This window comes from Mastigoproctus giganteus, chromosome 10 (genome assembly GCF_048544385.1).
Source record: "Mastigoproctus giganteus isolate SK-2022 chromosome 10, ASM4854438v1, whole genome shotgun sequence".
Taxonomy (NCBI): domain Eukaryota; kingdom Metazoa; phylum Arthropoda; class Arachnida; order Uropygi; family Thelyphonidae; genus Mastigoproctus; species Mastigoproctus giganteus.
Genome location: NC_143584.1, coordinates 52,295,195 through 52,317,693, shown reverse-complemented (window position 1 = coordinate 52,317,693; position 22,499 = coordinate 52,295,195). Strand labels below are relative to the sequence as shown.

The 22,499-nt window shown below is 35.2% G+C and overlaps 1 protein-coding gene across 2 annotated transcripts in view; it reads right to left on the bottom strand.

Moving 5' to 3' along the window:
* The window catches only part of LOC150079033 (twitchin-like), a 2,795,346-nt gene that overhangs the window by 1,560,445 nt on the left and 1,212,402 nt on the right, over positions 1-22,499 (bottom strand). For both annotated transcript variants that reach the window (XM_090382361.1, XM_090382360.1), the window contains one exon: positions 2,875-3,156. In XM_090382361.1, coding sequence (XP_090238487.1) covers positions 2,875-3,156 — 282 coding nt within the window. The remainder of the gene's footprint in view (positions 1-2,874; positions 3,157-22,499) is intronic.

The following is a 22,499-nucleotide window of genomic DNA, read 5'->3' as shown; positions in this document are numbered from 1 at the left end:
CAAAATGTAATTTACTTTGAGTGTAATATTGTTTTTTTTTTTTTTTTTTTTTTTTAGTTTGCAATTTTCGTAAACTAAAACCAATACCAGCAATGAGATAGCTGGTATTGCACTACTTTAAATAAATAATGCAGTGGATACCCCCACCACCACCCACAAAAACTTCGAAATGATCATCTGGGTGGTGGGATCCACTGAAAATAAATAATAGTAGTCCTCTACTAGAGAAGCATTATTTATAGGAGAGAGAAAGTAGTGTAATACCAGCTATCTCGTTGCGAAGGCAACCACAATATGAGAGTGTAAAAGGCATTAAAATGATGCCTTTTACACTACATACGTAGTTCAAATTTATGGGTAAACTATGGTGTATCTACACTGATATTATATAGTTAATTACCTAAACTCATAAGAAATTATACCTTCTGCATTTCATCTTCTAATACATTATTATTTATACACCATTTGACATCTCTCATATTGTGGAAATAACTTTTCAACTGTGATGGCATGTTGCATTACCAGGGTACCTGCCCACTCACTGATGATGAAGCCAAACAGCTTCGAAATGATTGTCTGGGTGGTGGTGGTATCCACTGAAAATAAATAACAGTAGTCTTCTCTACTAGAGAAGCATTATTTATTTAAAATAGTGCAAAACTAGCTATCTCATTGTGAAGGCACCCACAATATGAGATACTATTAAAACGATGCCTTTTACACTACATATGTAGTTCAAATTTATGGTTTAACTAGGGTGTATCTACACCGATATTATATAGCATAATTGTTTTGGGTACTTCTGTTATTCTTTCCTTTTATAATTTTCTCACATATTTTATAATCTTGTTTGCTCTGTGCCAAACAGAATTTGGAAATTATATATTATTGTAATTTTTTTTTTTAATATGTATTATTATTCAAATGCTTATTCAAATAAAGATAATCAATCAAACATTACTTATGTGCGTATAAGTGTTGCTAGCTCTATCTAAAAAAAAAAAAAAAAAAACACTCAAAAACTTGGTTGCCATGCCCACACCCCTTAGGGCGATACCTGGATATGCCACTGGCTGATAGAATCCTTTCTCTTGCTCAGACATGAGCAGGGATAAATTCAAATTGAGGAAGGATGGTTGCAGGTCAGATGTGTGGAAGTTTGACTTCCGTCAGAGATTGGTTGATTTTTGGAGGCATGTTCATTAGTTCATTTAGTATTCATGTGAGAAAGTGTATTGTTTGAATCAGTGTTGTTTATTTTTCATATGTGCTATTCCTTTTATATTTTTAGAAATTTATTAAAATAATCATTAAATTCAATAATATCCTTGTGATTGTGATATTAAATTTAGTAAATGTTATCAATTTTAATAATGACAGAATTTTGAAGTCTGTATAAATTATACTTATTAGTACTATATATAACAATATATAATTATTCTGAAGAAAAAATATGTCTTCAATAAAGACATATTTCCAAAATAGTTGTTTGTGATACACTAATTCTGTGTGGTACAACTGAACAACCTGAAGTGTAATATGCTCTATAAGAACCATTTTAATTCAATTCAAAGTCAGGTTAAATTACTCAAACAAGACTCCTGATTTGTTGGATAAAGCAGTTCCCTATGAAGGAAGCAATAGAAAAGACATCAGAATGGCAGGGTCAGCAGGTCTACTTAGATAAAGCCATACAATGAGAAATTGTAAATCAGTGAAAATTGATTACAAAAACTGTGCAATTCATAGTAAGAGAGTTGGTATATATCCAAAGGAATGGAATGTATGAGAAGCTGCTAGACAGGAAAGTGCATACAACCTGTGCCTAACTGACCTTATTACATTGTATGCTAAGAGGAAAAAAACAGAAATGATCAGATTCTTAATTCTCGAAATATTCTGATATCTTGTTACCAAGAATACTCTTTTTGGACACCTTATTTAAAAAGTGACACAGACAGGTTAAAGACTTGGATATAAGAGAACCTTGTTCACCTCAATTCTGCAAATTGCATATTTTTGAAAATACACACAAAGAGGGGGGGGGGGGAGGGGGGAGATTGTTCCAGAGACCAAAAGTAGAAATCATTAATAGATGCCAGATAGGTAATGCACATCTTCTGACATTTAGTTTGAAACCTGAGCTAAAGTTTTTATTGAAAAAGGTTAGTAGTAGACCAGTACAGCAGATGGATTAAGAGAAGGGGTAAATTTCTCTGGAGATTGTATAGGGATTGGAAATGGAGTGGGAGTTCCCTACATGGAAAAGCACTCTGGCCACTGGCCCTAATGAGGCATTTTCACCAGGGCCTGTGGTAGTTATTGATCATATTAATAAACCTCTGGCAGTTTATTAACATGATCAATATTACATTAGGGCTTCCAGAGCTAGAATGTCCTAACATTTCCCATTGGTAGGATATTCTCCCACAGATCAAATGACAAATCTAAAGAAAAGTACTTGACTAGTATCAGTCACTGTAAATGTACAAGGATAAATGACTGTGTGTACTCTTCTAAGAATCAGAAGAAAAAAAGCAAATTATTATTATTTTTATCTGATTTTTAGAGAAGTGAATCAATCAAGTAATTCTCAAGAAGAATATCCTGGTATATCGTGGCATATGCACAGTAAATGAGTCAAGAAAACAGCTACAAATTTTGGTTCTGTTCAAAATGTGTTAATAAAATTAGATAGTGAGAAATTTTGTGTGTTAAGACAAAATGACTTAAGTCATTTTACCTGAGCACAATATAACAGATTTAAAGTTTATTTCCAAAAGTATCGTGGAATTGGATATAAATTATCTACATTATCTTCAGTGTGAATACAACTTTAATTTAGAACCTTAAAAGAATTTAGAATATACTTACCAAGAACAGTCACCTCTACAGTAACTTCATCTTTTCCCGAATCATTCACAGCAGTTATAGTATAATTTCCTGTATCACTTCTTTGAGTTTTTGTCAAAATAAATAATGTATGGTAATCCTCTGTATCGATTTTAACTTTTTCTGATGGGCTTAATGGCTCTCCTTTAAATAACCATGTAATTTTTGGTGGTGGTTCTCCTTTCACATCTACATCATATTTAACAATCTGACCAGATTTAATCACAATGTTATTCAAATTGGTTCTGTCGATATAAGGTGCCACTGTATATATATACATATAAAAAAAAGAAAAAAAAAAACTTGATAAATAAATTCTTACAATTAGTTTAACAATTTTAATTACATTAAATTTACTCCTACAATGGTGCATAAAATTACAATATTTCTAAACATTACAATTTCCCAAAATGTATTCATAAAATAGTAAAAATATATTCAAAATATCTAATAACAGATAATGAACAAAATCTGCATCAATTAAATACATCAATTAAATACTTTTTTTTATATACCAAAGGAGTCAAGGATTTCCTTGTATAATTGAATATAACAAAATTGTATAATTGGCACATCAATACCTAAGACTATAATCTAGATGTAATTTTTGTCCTTATATCAATCATATTTGGTGACCATAAGCAATCTCTATAACATCATATCATTACACAAAAACAATTTACAGGATAAGACTTTGCTAACTACAAACCAAGATTAACCCTAGATATCCACATAAGTTATCATTCACCTATTCACAGAAGTAGCAGCTGACAATTAGTGATCAGTGAAGGTGAGCAATGTCTATTTTAGACATGCTGTCCATGATCATTTTCCAATTGGAGTATCGAACAGAGCCATAAAATATTCAGATACATCTTAATTCACAAAATTACACATTTTACATACAATAACCATGAGATCCATGTTTTAGAAGGCCATTTTGGGGAAAAAAAAATATATATATATTTCATATATTTGAAACACAAAATTCCCAAGTGCTTACTAAACGAAATGTCAGCATAGAACAGAACTTCTACTTATCACAGAATGCCAAAAATTTACTGCAACTATCACAGTCCATCATTTTTGGTTCCATCATGTGCACTGCTGGTTACACATTTCTTGAAAGACTTGACAATTGTCTTACGTTTCACACCCTCATAAAAAATTTTTATCCCTTCTCACAACTATGAATTTATTGGTCACTTTGTTCATCCTGCCAGTGCCAAATCATAATTGGCACTTCCATCTATTTGGTCAACCCCTCACACACAAATGCTTTCAAGGGTTTGTTAATTGAGAAGTCTTAAAGCCATGATGAGTAATCCTGCAATTCAAGGCATCTATGGTATCTGAAATTGCAATAAAGATTATCTTTTTAATGGCTGCCTGAAATTAAAAGAGCTTGGCCAAATTGCTGCTCTTTATGTGTGATCTGACTGGGTCACATACTAAAAATAGTAAGCTTTTTCAGGAAGTTACCTGGACATATTGGCTATGGATAGAGATAAAAATGCATCACTATTACACAGCTAGTATACATTTGAACCAAAAGGTGCAGTGGTATTTTAGAAAAAAAGTGTCGTTTCAAAAATAACGTATGCATTCAACCACTCCATCAAAATAAAATTAAGCGACCATCTTTATTAATAATTTAAAATATTATTTTAACTTCAATTACATATGAATAAGAAAAAGTGTGTGTGTGTGTGTGTGTGTGTGTGTGTGTGTGTGTGTGTGTGTGTGTGTGTGTGTGTGTGTGTGTGTGTGTGTGTTATTTTTGAGGACTTTGGTGTTAAAGTTTTATAAATGCTATAACATTTATGGACTTTCAAAGGAAAGTCCAATTTATTCACCCAGTTAGTGGAAGAAGTTTCAGCAGGCATACCTTTAATGCAACTCTATTTTAATCTCTCTTATCTATATCACACAGTATATAAAATTTAGTGGCATGAAAAGGTTTTTGGTGCCTATGGCGAAATCTCAAAAGAATAACTTTACTTTTCATTTTTCATTTAAATTATTATCTAGCAATTTAATGTATTTGATTATTAAACAATGATTTAAAATAAAAATTAGTTAATATTTTAATTAATTGATTTATTAATTATAACCTTAATTAAATTATTAGTATTAGTACTGGTGATACAATGCAAGAAAGCCAGAACTGTTTTGAATGAAACAAAAAAACCCCAAAAAACACTGTTTATTCCTAACTCCTATAGATCCAGTTGTCCTTTGAATGTTTCCAAGCCACTATTGGTATCTACCTATAGAAGCATCTTATTCTGTTCAGCAACCTGATGGCTAAAGAATAACTTCCTACAAACCTGTAGGAAGTTATCCTGTCCATAATTCTTTCTACTTAGTTTGACTTGATACCTCATGAATCTAATCCTCAGCACTGAATCTAAAGAACAGCAGGAGCCTCTAGTGGCTACTGTTATTCTTTAGATTCAGTGCTGAGGAAGCTAAGGTTATGAGACATTGATATACATAATGTTTGTAAATTGTGTGCATTCTGCAGTTCGACTGCCTGTTTTATTGATTGAAAAATGGTGGTGAAATCACAATACCACAAGGTGCACCACCTCAGATGGTGGGGGGGGGGGGCTGATAGCTGGTTTGGTACGATAAAAGTTATTAAAAATTAAAATGGGGCAATTCAAGCACATTTGGGTTAATCTCTGATTAACCCTTTTTGGGCAAATCAGAGACAAAATTTTAGTTCTTAAAAATGTCTAGACCCTAAGAAGTGAGGTTTCTTCTAGCAGTAGAGACACTGGAGTGAGTTTCTTCATGAAATTTTAAAATTTATGTAAAAATGAAAACTTTTTTTATATAAATGCTTTATAAATATTAACTTGTCCTTATTTTGACTTGGTTGCCCAACAATAGAGTGAAGTCATTGTCAAATTTAAAATTAGAATTTTTAAAAAATCTTTAAAATTTGCGAAAAAACTATAAAAAATATTGTTTTGATGCAATAATATATTCTACTTATATTTTTGTATCAATTTATTAACTTTTTTTCAACTTCTGGATCTGAATTCCAGAAAAACTAGGTTTTTATAAGCCAAAATTGGATAACAATGGCTAACAGGCATGATCACTTTGTCTTCATACTCCAATTTTAAAATCTATTTCTGTGCAGCCATATATTAAAACTATGTGTATATTATTAGCTGGAAATGCAACTAAGACATGGCAGCACATATTTGAAAAATTCAAAACAATCCGTATGTTAATGGATGTTATTTTTTGAAATGACATTGAAAAATATATATATATATATTTATTCCTCAGGAGGCAGGGGGCACAAAGAGTATATAGTTATAGTTTCTCTCAGGAAAGTGTATCTAAACACTTATATTTCTCTCAGAAACTGTACCTAAACACTAACTTTTCTCTCAGAAACTGTATCACTATAACTATAGTTAAAAACCACAGTTACAGGACAGGGTGCTAACTCTCTTTAAAAATTACAGCTGTGAATTACAGGCTCCGAAAAAGCGATAAGTGTTTGCCATTTTATTTACCTAATTGTTATATTGTACTTTAAACGTAGTCTTACAATTCTAGTTACGCTAGTTATTTTTATTTTTTAATTCAGATAAGAGTTTTTGTAGATTAATATACGTAAAACCATTGTTTCATTCAAATCTTGCACCATTGTTTTTGAATAGAGTGGTAGGGAATTCAAATTTTTAATTGTGGTAACTAGGTAGCTCTAACGTAAAATTATATAGCATAATACGCATCACTGCATTTAGGATTCTATTAGATAGTGTACTACTGACAATTAATTAGTTAAATTTATTGATCTTATTAATTTAAAATATTGTACTACTGACAATTAATTAATTAAATTTATTGATCTTATTAATTTAAAATATCATGCCCCAAACTAGAGCAGCAAAGCAACAGGCACAAAGTGGCAGAAGTGCTGTGACTCGGGGGAGAACTGAGGGGGGTGATTCTCCAATGCACCACATCCTAAAAAAATGTGTGACTTGTGAAATGCTTGCCGAACTCTCTGGAACAGAACATGATCTAGCCAAGGAGGATGTTTTTGTGTGTGCCAGGTGCAGAGAGTGTCTAGAAATTAGGAGTCAACTCAGCGTTCTAATGGATGTCTATGAGAGCTTGAGGTGTAGGGTAGATGCCCGCAAAGAAATTAATATGAGGGGCTCCGTCAAGCTTTTAGCTGCCCAACTCAATGCCAGAGCTCACCCCTGGGCATCAGGCAACACAGCGACAATCTCCAAGCAGAACGTGCTGGATCCACAGGAGTTATTTATTGTTGTTGACTCTATTGTCAGGGAGATGGGGAATATATTGTGTAAAAAGGAAAGATGGAATAGGACCAGGGTATTCTGTCAGAGATGATGTTGTAAACCTTGTGTAAATGTTGTAAAAGTCGATGATGTTGTTAGTCCTTGAGGTTGTCACAGACATTCTCTCAGATATGCCAGACAAGCTGTACTTGCTACCTGGGAGTCTAAAACGCTGATGGAACTGATATTCGGGTGACACTCAAGTCAAGTGGACCCAATTTTGTCGACGTCCGGACAGTCTGTGACAGCCAAATCCTCTGCTCGCACCTTCACGATGGTGGGACTGTTAGTAATCCTGGGTATAACTTCCATGCACAAGTACATGGTGGGTGACCACCCAGGTGTGAACCAACGTAAGCAGGGGTCGAGGTGTGGCGCCCACACCACATGGAGGAACGCCGCCCCTCTATGTTACCAGGCAGTAATAGGTGGTAGATGACTCTCATCAACTGGTGAAATACCACCACTTTGCTTATTGGAGGCATGAAGTGGTGGAACCCATGTTTAGTCTCTAGAGCTAAGTTCCGGTCAACTCTTCCCTATCTCTTCCATCATGCAGTATGATTGATGACTTTTTGAGGTTATGATGAATGTCGTGGCAAGATCCAATATTCCTTACATTTCGAGGGTACAGCTCTAAAATGGTGTTCGCAGGCTGGTCGCTAGTTAGTACACCGGACTGAACCGATTGGTAACTTTCTAGGAGGTTTCCGGATCAGTTAGTGTATAATCTTGCTACCTCTACTCTGCCAGATAGTGACTGGAGGGAGTCCGAGTAGTGTGTATGCGGGGAGCATTGTCGAGGCCACGTTATGTCAAGGATCTGGGTATATTCTTACCACGTGTACGCTATATCCAAAAATTTCATTACTTCATACAGCATGTTCCACCCACTTTTTCTTACTATTGAATACACCATGAATTGTCAAACTAATAGAGCAAGCTTATCTGCGAAAAGATCTAAACCTCCCAAGCACTTCCTAATTCATTTCACAAATATACGTGGTCTCAATTCTAATCTCAACAATGTCCATTTCCACTTGCAGTCTGCCAAACCCCATGTACTTTTTCTAACAGAATCTCAGTTATCGGTTGATTCAACTACTGCTCATCTCAGATACCCAAATTATTCGCTGTATGATTCCTTTCGCCTCAAAGGTGGTACTTGTGCACATGTCCGTTCTGATATTCCCTGTCAGAGACTTAGCAATTTGGAATCTCCTCTCTTTGATCTTCTCTGGCTTAAAATCTCTCTACCTCATTGTGTCAAATTCATCTGTTGTCTCTACCGTTCTCCCAACTCCACTAATCACTTGGAGCTCTTTGACTTCCTCTCTTTGCAACTTGACTTTCTCCAGTCCAACTTTCCTAACAGTGAGGTAATTTTCCTTGGTGATTTTAACGTTCACAACTCCAGCTGGCTTCTGTTTTCTTGTCACACCGACCCAGCAGGTCGAGATGCTGAGGCTTTTGCAATTACTAATGACCTAGCACAGATTGTTCATTTACCTACAAGAATACTGGACAATCCTAATCATACAGCCAATACACTTGATCTTTTTCTCACAAACAACCCTTCTAAGTACATGGGCGAAGTGAGAGGTCCTTTAGGCACTTCAGATCACAACTTGGTGATTTCTCTTCTCCAATGGAACCTTTATCTCATGGCTATTCCCAACCTCGTGTTGTTTGGCATTACAAGAATGCAAAATGGGATGACCTGCGAGACTTCTTTTCTTCTTTTCCTTGGTCGGATTACTGTTTCTAAACTTCTGATGTCAACATTTGCTCAGATCGTGTCAGTGAAATTATTCTTGCAGGAATGGAATCCTTTATCCCACACTCCACTTTAAAATCTCGTCCTTTATCTAAACCTTGGTTTTCCAATAAATGTGCTAAGGCTGTTTAAGAGAAGAATGTTGCATATCGTAATTGGCTTGTTTCTAATTCTTCAGTTTCATTTTCTGCTTACACCAAAGCTCGCAACAATTTTAAAGCAGTTACTAATCAGTCCAAACTAGAGTTTCAACAGGCTAAGAGTAGAAAACTTGCTTCATGCCCTAATGGTAGCCGAGCATTCTGGTCTCTTGCCAAAGCTATTGGCCGCAACTCTTGCCCTTTTCTGCTCCCACCTCTGTCCAAACCAGATGGTTCTGTTGTCACTTCAGCCAAGGATAAAGCTGACTTGATAGCATCCCAATTTTCTTCCAGCTCATGTATTAATGATCTTGGTAAAACACCTCCCACCATTCCCAACACACTCCATTCAATGCCTCCTGTGGTCTGTCAAAAGGATATCAGAAGGATTTCGACGAATCTTGATGCTAAGAAAGCTCCAGGTCCTGATGGTATTTCGCCACTTGTTCTCAAAACCTGTGCTCCTGAACTTACTCCTATTCTTTGCCACCTTTTTTCACTTTCTTATTCCAAAGGTGTTTTTCCTTCTGCTTGGAAATTTGCTCATATCCAGCCAGTTCCTAAAAAGGGTGACAAATCGTTCCCATCCAATTATCAACCCATTGCAGTTACTTCTACTCTTTCTAAACTAATGGAGAAATCAATTAACCGCCAACTCTTAAACTACCTAGAAACCTTCTGTCTGATCAATGATCGCCAGTATGGATTCCGTCAGTGTCGATCCACTGGTGATATTCTGGCTTATGTTACCCATTTATGGACTAATTCAATGGAAAGGTTTGGTGAAACACAAGTAGTTGCTCTTGACATCTCAAAGGCTTTTGATCGTGTTTGGCATAAAGGTCTTCTAAACAAGCTTCCAACTTATGGTTTGCCAACTGTTTTTAGTAATTGGTTATCCAGTTTTCTCTCTGATCGCTCACTGAGGGTGATGGTAGATGGCTCTTTGTCTTCTAACTTCTCCACTAATGCCGGTGTCCCCCAAGGTTCAGTTCTTTCTCCCACTCTTTTCCTCTTGTGTATTAATGACCTTCTTCCATTGACTGGAAATCCTATCCATAGTTTTGCTGATAATAGCACACTACATTCCACTTTCCATTTTGAGAAACCTTGTCCTGCTCAATCAGCTTCAACTTCTCGAAAATCTGCTACCAATTCCTTAAATGCCGATCTTCAGGTAATTCTCCAGTGGGGCAAAGACAACTTAGTTGATTTCAACCCTTCCAAAACTCAGTCTTGTTTTATATCTAGCAAAAAGGATTCTTCTGCTCCTATGCTTATCTTTAGTGACACTCCGATTTCTAGGCAAACTGAGATATCTCTTTTGGGGATTACCCTGACTTCTAATCTCTCTTGGCACAAGCATATTACAAATATTGCTTCCTCTGCATCTAAGAAACTTGGTTTTCTCTTTCGCTCTCGGCGTTACTTTTCTTCCAAACAGCTGCTCACTCTGTATAAATCACAAATCCGCCCTGCCATGGAATATTGTTCCCACATTTGGGGTGGTGCCCCCAAAACCTCTCTCAGGCTTCTTGATTCCATTCAGAAGAGGGCAGTTAGGTTAATTAATTATTCATCTCTAACAAAGTCTCTCTACTCGCTTTCTCATAGACGTACTTACTGTTTCTGCTGCATGCCTCTTCTACAGATACTTCCATGGGCACTGTTCTTCTGAATTGGCTTCTATAATTCCCGCTCTATCTTTCAAAACAGTCCAAACATGTGCCGCCACCAGCCAACATCCATTTACTGTCCAACTTCAAACCCACAGAACTAACATTTCGTCTTCCTCATTTATTCATTCAACTGCGGTTTTCTGGAACAACCTTCCTTCATACGTATTTCCTGAAAATTACAATCTACAGAAGTTCAAGTCCAATGTCAACAAATATCTTCTTTCATCTTCTCAACCTCCAACCCAAGCACGGTACTAAGTACTATAGGTTCTAATACCTCTCGTGTTTGGGGTTCACATAAAAAAAAAAAAAAAACATATATCATCTTTTAAAGGCACAAAAGTTGATATTGTTGTACACATTGGCACCAATGATATTAAGAGTAGAAGATCTGTAGATTTACTTAACAAGTACAGGTCAATGTTGCAAAAAAGTTGTGAGTTAGGGTTAAATTTGAAAGTGTCTGCAATTCTGCCCAGACACGATAGGAGGGAGTACATGATGAGAGCCTTGTGAATAAATTCGGCCCTGGAGGGAATATGTAAGACTGAAGGGTTAGAATTTTTTTCAGCATGGTCTGTGCTTGTTAACAGAAGAGACTGCTTCTACAGGGATGGGATACATTTAAATAGAAAGGGTGCAAGAACATTTGCTGATGCTATCGAGGCAGTGTTAGGTGGATCGGAAAACTGCTAGCTTTGGGGGGGTTTCACAGACTAAAAAGGTTAAAAGCATATTTGGGAATTGTAATTTTAAATGATAGTTTATATGTCACAGTCATGTGTTTTTGTTAAAACAATTTATTACTTGTGTTTTCGTAACTTGTAACTTTGGCAACAGCCATTTCTTTTCTGCATACTGTCCACCCTGTGATAATTTGGAACCATTACTTTTGTTTCTTGATCATGCTATTTTTCAGATAAAGTCTCTAAAATGATCGCTGCCAGTGAATTTAATACAAAATCAGCAACTTGGTTCAGTTCAACAGATGCTAGAGGATGTTTAATTGAAGATATTTTCTTAGAGCTTAGTCTTATTATGCTAAATCAACCTGGTATGCCCCATATTTATTCTTGCTCTTCGGGGCAATCTCATATTGATCTGGCTTCTGTTTCTACCTCAATATTTCCTTTAATTAATTCATGGTGCGTTTGTCTCAAATTGAATCAACTGGACCACAGAATGATCCTCTTTAAGATTTCTGATCCTAATGTCTCTTACTCAACCACCATCTATTTTTAACTTGCTTCTCTCTCAAAAAAAAAATCAAATGGAATAAATCTTTTGATATTCTGCATTCTAAATTTTCAAATTTTGATTCTCTCCCTCCAGCACTGTAACTCCTATGAACTTACTTCTTATGTTCAAATAACTTTTCTTAAACCAGTTTCAGCCTTTACCTAAAAGAAATTTAAAATGAAAAATATTACACCCTTGGTGGAATAGTGAACTCTCTGATGCACACAGATGTTTTTTATTACCACAAACAAACTGTCGTAGATCTCATTCTGAAGAATGCCAACAGTTGAAACCCATTTAACTCATATTTAAAACACAATATGATAAACATAAATTGATTTATAATAGTAAGCAAAAAACTTGGTGTACATCTGTCTTTGAGAACAGGAAATAAAAATTCATGGAGCAAAATTTATAAAATTTCCCACAAAAAGCTTCATTTTCCAACTTAAAATTTTCTATAATTACAAATGAGTCTGAATCTATTTCTTGGTCATCCATGTTGAATTTATTGTCAATGTTCTGCTCCTTTCAGATGATTCTTCTGCAGATTTACCTGTTCATCAACTTAACATTGATTAGTTTACACCATTCTACCTATTCATACTTATGTTCAACAACTTAACATTGATTAGTTTACACCATTTTACCATCAGAAATTGAGCTGGCTATTGCCAGGATTAAACCTAACCAAAGCCCCAATGCTGATTTAATTGAAGGTGAGTTCATTATAAATTTCTATTCTAAATTGCATGAATTCCTTGTATCACTTTTCAATAAACATTTATCGGTATTTCTGACCTTTTGGAAATCAGCATTATTAAAGTGATATATCAATTTCTTACCACATTGACTCTCTTTTGCTCAAAAATAATAGCATTAGCATTAGTAGAGGCACATGATGCAAGAAAGCAAGCTTATACAGCATCAGCCAAAAAAAAAAACAAAAAAACCTCCTCCCACTTTTCCCATCCATTTGCTCCAAAAGTAAATAGTTTTTCATTTAGCCAATATGGTATTGGTAGTGAAGGTGTTTTATATAATTTTCCTAACTTAATTCAGTTAAGAAAATGATGATAAATATGTTCTTGCTATATTATTGTTGAAATGGAGGGCGAGTTCCTCTGGGGGATGGGGGGGATAACTGTTGAATGTTTCCGACTTCTTCACTGCCCCTTAATCTTTTCAAATTAACTCATGACTCATGATTACTTTTTTGAATGTTATGTTACCATTGCTTCTCATTATTAATCCTTTACTAAACAAGTATTTCATGAATGCCCTCAAGGGTCAATTCTTCAGCCCTTGATCTGGAATCTTGTATTGAATCACTGGCTCCTGAATGAGTTTAATAAATACACTTGATTTGTGTGTGCTGATGATCTTGACTTACTTTCCTTTTTTTTTTGGTAACTCACACTCTCAACTTGAATCAATTCTAATTATGTCTTAAATGAATTATTCACTTGGTCTTTAAACAAGTCAAAAATTTTACATACTAAAATGTAAATGGTTGTTTTCAACGTACTTTATACTCCTCTCATTCCCTCTAGTCAAATTAATAGTTGCTCTATCCCTTTTGTCTCCACAGGTAAGTATTTAGGTCATACAATAGACAATAGATTGACGTTTCTCCATCATCTTATTCATTTAAATAACAAGCTCAAGAAATTTACCCCACAAACTGTCTATCACTAGGCTATACTGGGGTTTAAAGAGCAAGTTCTCTTGCTTTTGCAGTTTTCCATGCTACTCACAGTTCAAGACAACTTAGAGTCTACTCAAAGAAATATTTTAGTTATTATTCTTGGGGCCTGCAGTACTGGCAGTACTAGCCTTTCAGGTACTATCTGGATTCATTCCTTCAGATCTTCATTGAATTTTTAAGGACTCAGGTTCCATTTAAAGCTTGATTTTGATGGTGTTCAGTTAGATCCACTTGCTTCCTCTAAGAATGAAAAACTCACTGCTGGCAAATAATGGTTTTATTCACTCTGGTAATCATATTAGTTTCATTCTACTAAAGGCCTTACAACCAAAAATTTTATTCCTGACACCACATTAATAAAAATACTAACAAGTGGTCTACCCAGTTTATACACCAATTTCTTATTAATTGGCCAACAGTTCTTTCAATCAAAAACTGTTACATTTTAATCTGTCTACTACTGATTTATGTCTTCATGGAAATTTAGAAGACTGGGCTCATATTCTTTTACACTGTCCCTTTTACTCTGAATAAAGATGAAAGCTTTTTAATATTGCTGAATCTATCCATCCTGGTCAAGAACTTAAATTACTTGAAAATCTTATCAGTTTTCATGCCTTTCAAGGCTTTCTCTAATAAGGTTTTTCTACTGCATAATATAATTTACTCTACACTCAACTTAAATATAAATCACCTGCAATTCTTATCTTTTTTTAATTGTGATGAATTTTCTGTTATTTAAACACATTTGTAACCCCTTATAATTTATACAATGTACACATTGTATAAATAATAATAAATAAATCTGCAGCCATTGTCAATCCACTGCAGGGTTGAGGCCTCCTCAGGAAGTCATGTTAAGGGAATGATTCATAATCTGCCATGCTGGTACAGTGCAGGGTGGTAGACTAACTGTATTTAGCAGTCAGGGTTTGAATCCCTCATCTCAAAATAACTTAAAGAGCATGTGCTATTGCCGCCTATGCTCCTTGAGCATGTGCGGTAATAGTACATGCTCAAAGCATCTCCTGCTCCTCGCCACTCAGCTTGCATACTCTTGTATATATATTGTTAAATTTTTTGTGATATTCTTTTCATCTTAAGATATAAATGAATACCTTAAGATAAATTTCTCAAAGTTATTATACTGGCTCCACAGACAAAATTTACCTGTGTTTAAATGTATTTTTGTTATATAAATTGAAGATCAACTAATTTCAATTTGTACTTTATACTAAAATGGTCATCTGCTTTGTAAGCGTGTAAGTATATAAAAATATACTTACACGCTTACCTTAAACATCTTAACATAAATTTGCATCTTAATTGTTCTCATTGTTATATATTTTCAATGTTACAATTTTAACACCATAAATACAATGCAACTTTTCTTAAATCTAATACATGCATTTTCACATCCATCTGCTGAATCGATTTTAACAAGAATGATAATTTTGCTCAACTGGTTTTGATTTTACTAAACTCTTATGGTAAAAAATTTGATCTTTGAATCAGTTGTGTTATCAGGTATAATTACTTTAATGTGTACTGGGGGCTCTGCCCCTGCTTACTTTGCTCACAAATCCCCATGCATGCTTTTCTACATAAAATGTAGAGGTATGACGAAGTAATTCAAATCTTTTCTATGTAAAAGACACACCTGTTGAAATGCATTGATCGATATCAAATCAGGAAATGACCTATGTAATTATTTACCTGTGATTTGTAGTGACTTAACTGCCTTGCCCACTTGTACCATGCCGACCGGGCTAGCCGGGTGGGTAAAGTGCCTGCCTGGCAACCCAAAGGTCGCGGGTTCGAATCCCGCCTCGGGCTTGGATCAAAGTACTGCAAAAACCTTGGGAGGTGCATTATGGCCACAGAAGCCGATGCGCCAACAACTACCAAAAAAAAAAAAAAAAAACCCTTGTACCATGTGATCCGCATCCCTCTTCTCCCATTGGCTACCCCACTCCCACAATGTGGCAGTCTCGAGGTCGAATAAATATCATTATGTAATTATTTACCTGTGTTTACATAGGTCACTTAGGAAAAGGCATTTTGCTTCAGGTTCCACAATGCACGAGGAATATTGTTGCATCTCAAAGAGCAGGACTAAAATATTTACAAACTATACAAATATTTAAAATATTTACAAAATACTAAACTATTTACAAATATACAAACTATATCAGGTCCCTTCTTTATGGAGGCAGTTGTCTTGCAATGCGTCCCACATATGCACTCTACAGTTTCAAAAGCAAATGTCTGATTCTGCCCAGTAATCCATTTGTTTCCTTCCATTTAACGTCCACCAAGCTCGTGCATTGCTTCACTGTCTAATACATGACCACATCTGGCATCATTTGATGTTCCATTGTAACGTTTTTTGTATATTAATGTCAGCTGATGAAGGGACCCATCGTCCCAATATAGCAGAGGTATGACTGTAAATAGTTTAGTTTTTTGTAAATATTTGTATAGTTTTGTATTGTATAATGTTATTATTTGTATAATAATAACATTATGTTAATATACTAACATTATAATGCATTGATAGAAATCTAATCAGGAAATGACCTATGTAATTGTTTACCTGCGCATTTGTAGTGATGCAGTTGCCCCGCCCTCTTCTCCCATTGACTAGAATAAGTAATGTAATTTCTCCGCCCTCTTCTCCTACTGGCTTGAATAAATATCACTAGGAGGAAAACTTTTTTAATGTATAGAGAGATTATGGATTTTTGTTCAATTTGTTATGATCATAACAAACTCTTAAGGACAAGAGTTTGTATGATCAGTTATGTCATTAAATATGGCAATCTTACTGTATGTAATGATAGTGCTAATTATGTCTTTTTTTGGTTCCTAAAATTTGTAAGTTTATATGTTTATAATTCCTTCTAGTTAAGAAATTGTAACTTCTTATTCATGTTTAATCACATGTTACATCGGGAGCACTACCAACAAATCTGGATCATCCACCATCACAAATACATGCGCATACTATCACATTAATAGTTTCTGGACGGATCAAGGAAATACGGAGCTCTCTCAGCATGTGTGCACTTACAATCATAACCCCTCATTCGATGCTGAAATTACCATTATTAAATTAAATTCAAGCTATAAGCTCCTTCAATACGAAACCCTCATAACAGAATGGTGCTGTCTTAATACTAATCTCGACGTCCTAAACACTAAACTTCCGATCTCCTTTTCCCCTATTTGGAATCTCATGAGCATTGAAAATTTCAGCAAATCATTTCGGGTATACTTAAAGTTCACGCCGATTCTCTGTTCAACCTTCTCTAGTGCCAACTGAAGATGATCTTAATGAAAGCCAATCGTTCACGACTATTGGCCTTATTTCCATTTTAATTTATCATAACTTTCACAGTTTTACAATTGACAACTAGAGGATGACGTGGTGCACCTCTTCCTCCTCTGGGCTTAATTTTTTAATTTCTAGTTTTAATCCATGATATTTAACTTTTGATTTTAGTTTTTAATTAGAAAATATCCTACATCCCTTTCACAAATCATGTGACTATAATGGATCATTGAGGTAAGTGCCATTTTCATTAAGCCTTGACTAAGTGCATATTTTTTGTCATAATTCTCACATTTTAAGCTCTTGCTACCTGAATTACGGTCATTCAATGAATTATTTTTTATGGTTTATTTTGATGGAGTATAAAATTTAAAAGTAAATTCACATTTACTTTTATATATTTAACTATAAACAAGTCTGAAAAAGTTCTTGTACCTTTCCTCTTTCCTATTTTTGCTTTTCCCAGTGTTTTTCAGTCAAGGCCATTGGGAATATGGGATCTTCTTTTCTACCTTCAATTTTTTTTTCTCCTATTGTTCGCACACACTGGTATAGCATTACCTCCAGTGGTGTGGGATCACACCTATCCATGGGGCAGTTAATGATAGTATGTTGTTGTTTGTTATTTGGTTTTTAGGAGCATTAGCAACTAAGGCCATATTGCTCCAGGGATATGCAGTGGTCATTCCCTGACCTTCCCGCATCCTCCGTATTTGGTGGTCACAGGCTCGAACCCTGGTCTAATCAAGAAGCGTGTACTACACACTGCTGCTCCTACCCACCTGGCTACTGAGGTGCCTCAGTTAATGATAGTAGAGGTCCGGTTCCTTGTGCCAAGGAGGCACTGGGAAGCAGCTTTCCTGGTGATCACTGCTTCCTGGTGGAAAAGAGGCCCAAATAACAGCCAACAAATTTCATACACACAACACATACAAACATATGGCCTTTTTTATAGTTTGATCATCACAGTGCATATGTGGGAGAGTTGAAATGTAGTTCCTAGTGCTGCCCTTACAATTACACACTTAAATATACACATGTCCTATCTATACAAATTGCAGTCACCACATTTAAATTCTGTATCCTTTATATGTGAGTGACACCATATTTCCAATATCCCCACAGTGTCTGCATTTGATGACTTAATCAGATCTTCAAATTCATCAAATTTATTTACTGCACTTCTAACATTTGTATACAGACAAGTATACATCCACCCATTTTTACTCTTAGTAAACCTAACACAGCCCATGATGTTCCCTTGCATGCCTTCAAATCCCCAACACTTCATTTTCTAGCATAGGTTGCTGCAATTCCAAAAGAAGCAGGACAAGGATCCTGTCACATATGCTTATGGCTGCTGTTAATCTATTAGTCTGTGTTTCCCACAAAGCTAGCAGCTTTCTGACCCACCTAACACTGCCTCGATAGCATCAGCAAATATTTTTGCACATTCTATCTGAGTGTACACTATTCTTGTAAAAATATTTGCTCCTGCTAATGAGCACAAACCATGCTGAGAAAAATATTACCCCATGAGACTTGAAAAGTCTCTCTAGGGATAAAATGATTGACAAGACTCATATATTCCCTCCTATGGGCAGACTGCAGACACTTTGGAGAGTTCAGGATTCATTAATTAAGTCCTCAACTCTCCAAGTCTTAATGTCATTAGTACCAACATGTAAACAATACCTCCTTTTGTGCCTTTTAAAGTTTATAGCTGCTCTACATCATTATCAACTTTGGTCCCTGGTACACATACCCTGTCCTATTCCACCTTTCCTTTTTGTACAATATATTGCCCATTTTCATGACTTTAAGTCACCAACTATAAATATTTCTTGTAGGACCAAGGATCTCTGCTGTGGAGGATGCCATTTTTGTTGACTGATGCTAGGTGGGCAGATTAATCCTTGATGAGTCCCTCTCTTTTAATCCTTTGAGGGCATCAATGTCACTCTTCAAGTCCTCATACATGCCTATCAGAATGCTGAGTTTGTGCTTACTCTCAAACACAATGGAATGCTGTTTGTGCTTACTCTCAAACACAATGGAATGCTAAGTTTGTGCTTACTCTCATGATATTTGCAATGAGCACACACAAATGTGCTCATTACAATTGAGCACATTTGTGTGTGCTCATTTGCAATGACAGTATCATGCCCTCCTCTATGACAGTATCATGCCCTCCTAGAGGAGCTTTGCAAAGATGGACTAAGCAATGCATATTATATAATCCTGAGCCCTATGAGAAATGCCATCAGCAGTTCTCCAAACTGAAGCATTTCACTATTTTGTGCTCTTTGCTTTGATGCTCAAGTCTGAGGCATGAGTTTACTCCAAATTTAACTTAAAACAAACACACAAAACTAAGAGTAGTGAAAATAATAATGCTATTTTGCTTATTTTAAGGCAGTACAAATTATGCGAATTTAAATTATATGCTGTGTGATACAGTTATATTAAAAATCATGTTTGTATTGCTAAAAATTTATGGACCTAATAAAAACCTTCTAACTTCTAACATTGATTGCACTCCTATAAAGCTACACAAAAAACTATCAAGCAGCACCTATATCATTCCTATTTCAACAATAGAAATGATAATGGTTGCAGAATTCGAAATGAAAGTTGGAAACTAAGTTTGAAGTTACACTTACACACCCAATCTCATATGGAAATTATATATTTAGTTGAGTTTGCAAGTGATCAATTTCAGTAAAGGTGCTTTGTTGGACTGCTGAATAATAAATAATATTATCAATATATAAAGAGTGAACATATTTGTATCAATCTTTATATTCAGAGTGGTTATACACATGGTTATTGCATATATTATATGTTAATTCTTGTTGATCATAAACATTTTCCTTCATTTTTGTGGGGAATTATTATCTAACCCTCCATTTTCCAGAGACTCTGGTCTTAATATTTTCAGAACATTCCAGGAACATATCCACTGAGAATACTGAAGGTTTATTGTACTAATGAGCATGGACTTGGCCAACCCAGGGTCCTGAGCTAGATATTATTATTCTTCTCTTTATTCGTGATTCCCTTCTGCTTTGACTCTCTCTCTCTCTCTCTCAGGGTAACTTGGGATTTTTTTTTTTTTTGGCTGGTGCAGCATAAGCCTCAGGCTTCTGTGCACCATATAGCTAATAATAATAATAATAATAATAATACAATACAATATAATTTATTTAACAAGATAATAAGTTTACAATAGATGAACTTGTTAAAAAAGTGAATTTCTTGACAACAAGTTGTAGTTTTTCCTTTATAACAAGTTTGTATACAAATTTGTTTTCTAACAGAAAAGACAATTAAGTCACAACTCATAGTACATTCCACACTGTAAACAGAGATAGTAATTTATCTGTATAGCTATTTTAATCCACTGAATCATTGAGTATCAAGAATTTTCTTATTAGAAATTTTAATTTGGAGATGGATAACTTCTCCTGAGCCTGAAATCAACACTAGCCAGCAAGTTGTTTATTATATTCATTGTATGCCTATCTCCAAATCTATTTAGTACCCTAGGGTGAGGCAAAGTAATTGCTTTTGGGGTCCTTAAATTATGTGTGACATTCCTTTGTAGATTCGACTCTTCATTAATAGTGTTAAGATTTTTCAGGAATAAATTTAGCTTCAGTTTTTGCGCTAGATACAGTATTTTGTATTTTAACAAAAATTGCCTTCTCTTATTCAGGTCATTCCAAGAGTTTGTCCCCATTAAAAGTCTCAAAATCCTGTTAATTAGGTTAATTAGGTTAAATTTGCTGGTGCCCATACATTTACTAAGTAATTGAGTTGGGAGTCCACTAATGCATAATATAATGTAACTTTTGTCCTAAGATTTAACTTATTCTTAATGTAGTAAAAAAAGTACATATAAAATCTCATTTTTTTGTACAAATTTGTTATTTGTCTTGCCCAACTCAGACTGTAGTCAATCCATAACCCAAGGTAACAGTGATTTGAGACTTCTTCCACAGTTTGACGTTTGCATTTCTCAAAATTCTGATTATGTAAGCATTCATGTTTGTGTAATTTGATAGAGGGATGAATGTCCAAGGTTTGATGAGGAGGTCTTATTACCAAAAAAATTGTTTTATCAAAGCTGAGTGCTAATTTATTATCATGCAACCAAGTTTGCAAATGTATTGCATCCTGCTGTAAGTCTTTTGCCATTTTTGTCAGATTGCTTCCAATTGTATATAAGATTATATCATCTGCATAAATTTTTATAAATGAGTTCTTTATTACTTTGAATATGTCATTTATATAGATGTTGAACATGATTGGCCCAGCATGAGTGCCCTGAGGTACTCCTCTGTTTACATTGCATGATTTTCCCCTTGTATTTTCTACTTCAACTGTTATTTTTATTTTGATTAAATTTGATTATTTTGATAACTTGCTAAGAGTTGATTGATTCTTCCCCTAATACCATATTTCAGTAATTTCCGTTGCAATATTGGGATATCAATTAAGTCATAAGCTTTGGTCAAATCTATAAATAAAATTAATATGAAGTTATTGTTGTTTAAGTGTAAGTTGAAAAAGTCTACTACTTGATATACCATCATCAATAATATTGATGATGGTATATCAAGCTTAATGTCCAAGTTTGCAGATGATAAAAAAAAGGTTGGCAGGGTTGTTAAGGACACTGCTGCAACAGGATCTGGAAAGGTTGAGCAGATGGGCTGAGAGGTGGCAAATGAAGTTTAACATCGACAAATGTAAAGTACTACATATAGGAAACAGCAACCCCAGAGCAATGTATCAACTCTGTGGTACTACACTGACAGTGGTAGAGAATAAAAAGGACCCGGGGGTAATTGTGCAGGCAGATATGAAGTTCTCTGAGCAGTGCAGATGGGCTGCAGGAGTAGTTCATGGCGTCTTATCAATGATATACAGGAATTTTTCTAGCAGGGATAAGGAGGTGATTATTCCCTTGTATAAGGCAATGGTCAGGCCTCACCTTGAGTACTGTATACAGGTTTGGAGGCCTCATTTCAAGAAGGATGTAGAGCTGCTGGAGCGAGTACAGAGAAGGGCAACAAGATTAGTGAATGGAACAAAGGGGTGCTCTTACGAAGAAAGGCTTAAGTTTTGCGAATTACAGTGTCTGGAGACTAGGCACCGGCGAGGTGATCTGATAGAGGTGTACAAAGCCTTGAATGGTTTGAGCATGCTCAATGCTGATGGGATACTGCCTCTTGCTCAGAATAATCACCTGAGAGGGCATAAATTCAAATTGAGGAAAGACAGATGTAGGATAGATGTGCGGAAATTTGCCTTTAGCCAGTGGGTAGTTGGTTGGTGGAACAGACTTCCATCCCTTGTTGTGGAAGTTGATAGCCTAAATAAATTCA